The sequence below is a fragment of the Anneissia japonica genome, unplaced genomic scaffold (assembly GCF_011630105.1).
Source record: "Anneissia japonica isolate Jap-2015-1 unplaced genomic scaffold, ASM1163010v1 scaffold211_len1577895_cov191, whole genome shotgun sequence".
Classification (NCBI taxonomy): Eukaryota; Metazoa; Echinodermata; class Crinoidea; order Comatulida; family Comatulidae; genus Anneissia; species Anneissia japonica.
The window spans coordinates 754,642-755,774 of record NW_022711099.1 but is presented as its reverse complement, the minus strand read 5'-3'; the positions used below and the strand labels follow the sequence as shown (position 1 = coordinate 755,774).

The 1,133-nt window shown below is 32.9% G+C and overlaps 1 protein-coding gene across 1 annotated transcript; it reads left to right on the top strand.

The window, feature by feature from the left end:
* Nucleotides 1-647: 647 nt before the first annotated feature.
* On the top strand, nt 648-1,133 carry LOC117107282 (achaete-scute homolog 5-like). The gene has a single exon (XM_033248914.1). It carries the CDS (start codon nt 648-650, stop codon nt 1,131-1,133), a length of 486 nt encoding a protein of 161 aa, XP_033104805.1.

Below are 1,133 nucleotides of genomic sequence, written 5' to 3'. Positions count from 1 at the left end.
ATTCCAAGAAAAATACATATTTTTTTTTATAAGAACAAGTAAAATTTTGCCCAGGCTCAGTGTTTTTATTTACTGTATTTATTATTTTTTTTGCCGATTTCAGTCTCAAAACGTTCTTATTTCGTTCTAATTTTTACATATTTCAATCATACACAATTAGTATTGTACAGCAGTATAATATTACTACTGTACAATTACTGTATTATAGAGAGTATTACATAGTCACATCTACTGCACGTAAGGTACAGATAAGATTTGTTGTTTTTTAGGGTTTTTTTATTTGAAATAAAAATCCATTTGACATTTTACCTCAACCTCAATTTGTTCTCTTTTTGTTCTTAATTTTTAAGCAATTTCAGCTTTAGCGTTCTTATAAAATATGTTCTTATATATTAAAAAAAGTGTGTATATATATATATATATATATATATATATATATGTTTGTGTGTATGTATATATGTATGTATATATATATGTATATATATATGTATATATATATATATATATATATGTATATATATATATGTATGCGTGGAACTAAAGTTATTGTGTAACCATTTCCTTATGAATGTTTTATTTTCTCGTTAGGGCCATAGAGAACAAGAAACTTTAACCTGGTAGTCTGTTGTTTGTAAGCCGTCTATACGATGCTACATATGGAGGAACCGATGTCTGAAGCTGTCGTATATTCTACTCCAACTTGCGTTCAACTAGGTATACCAATGACGGAGTGTTCAAACTCCATGTATCCAATGCGGGATCATAGACTCGAGCACGACACATATTCACTACCAAATTTCATTGAATCTCGTTACCCTAGCTCCATGATGGGGCCTTACCCACGGGTGATCCCGCTATCCGGTCCATTGGGATTTTACGATTTTGAGCCTTCTTTTATTCGCCGACGAAACGAACGAGAACGTGAACGTGTGCGCTGTGTGAACGAAGGCTACGCGCGTCTACGAGAGCGCCTTCCGTCAGACAACCCAGAAAAACGACTTAGTAAAGTAGAGACATTGAGAATGGCGATTAAGTACATTAAACATTTGCAAGGTGTCTTGAGCACAGAAGAACACAAAGAAAACGAAGAAACGGAAGACTATTTAACCAAAAAAGTACAAAAGCACAAATAA

Bases quoted from the DNA above. Each gene is read 5' to 3' on its own strand.
- LOC117107282 (XM_033248914.1), top strand. From the start codon at position 648: ATGCTACATATGGAGGAACCGATGTCTGAAGCTGTCGTATATTCTACT.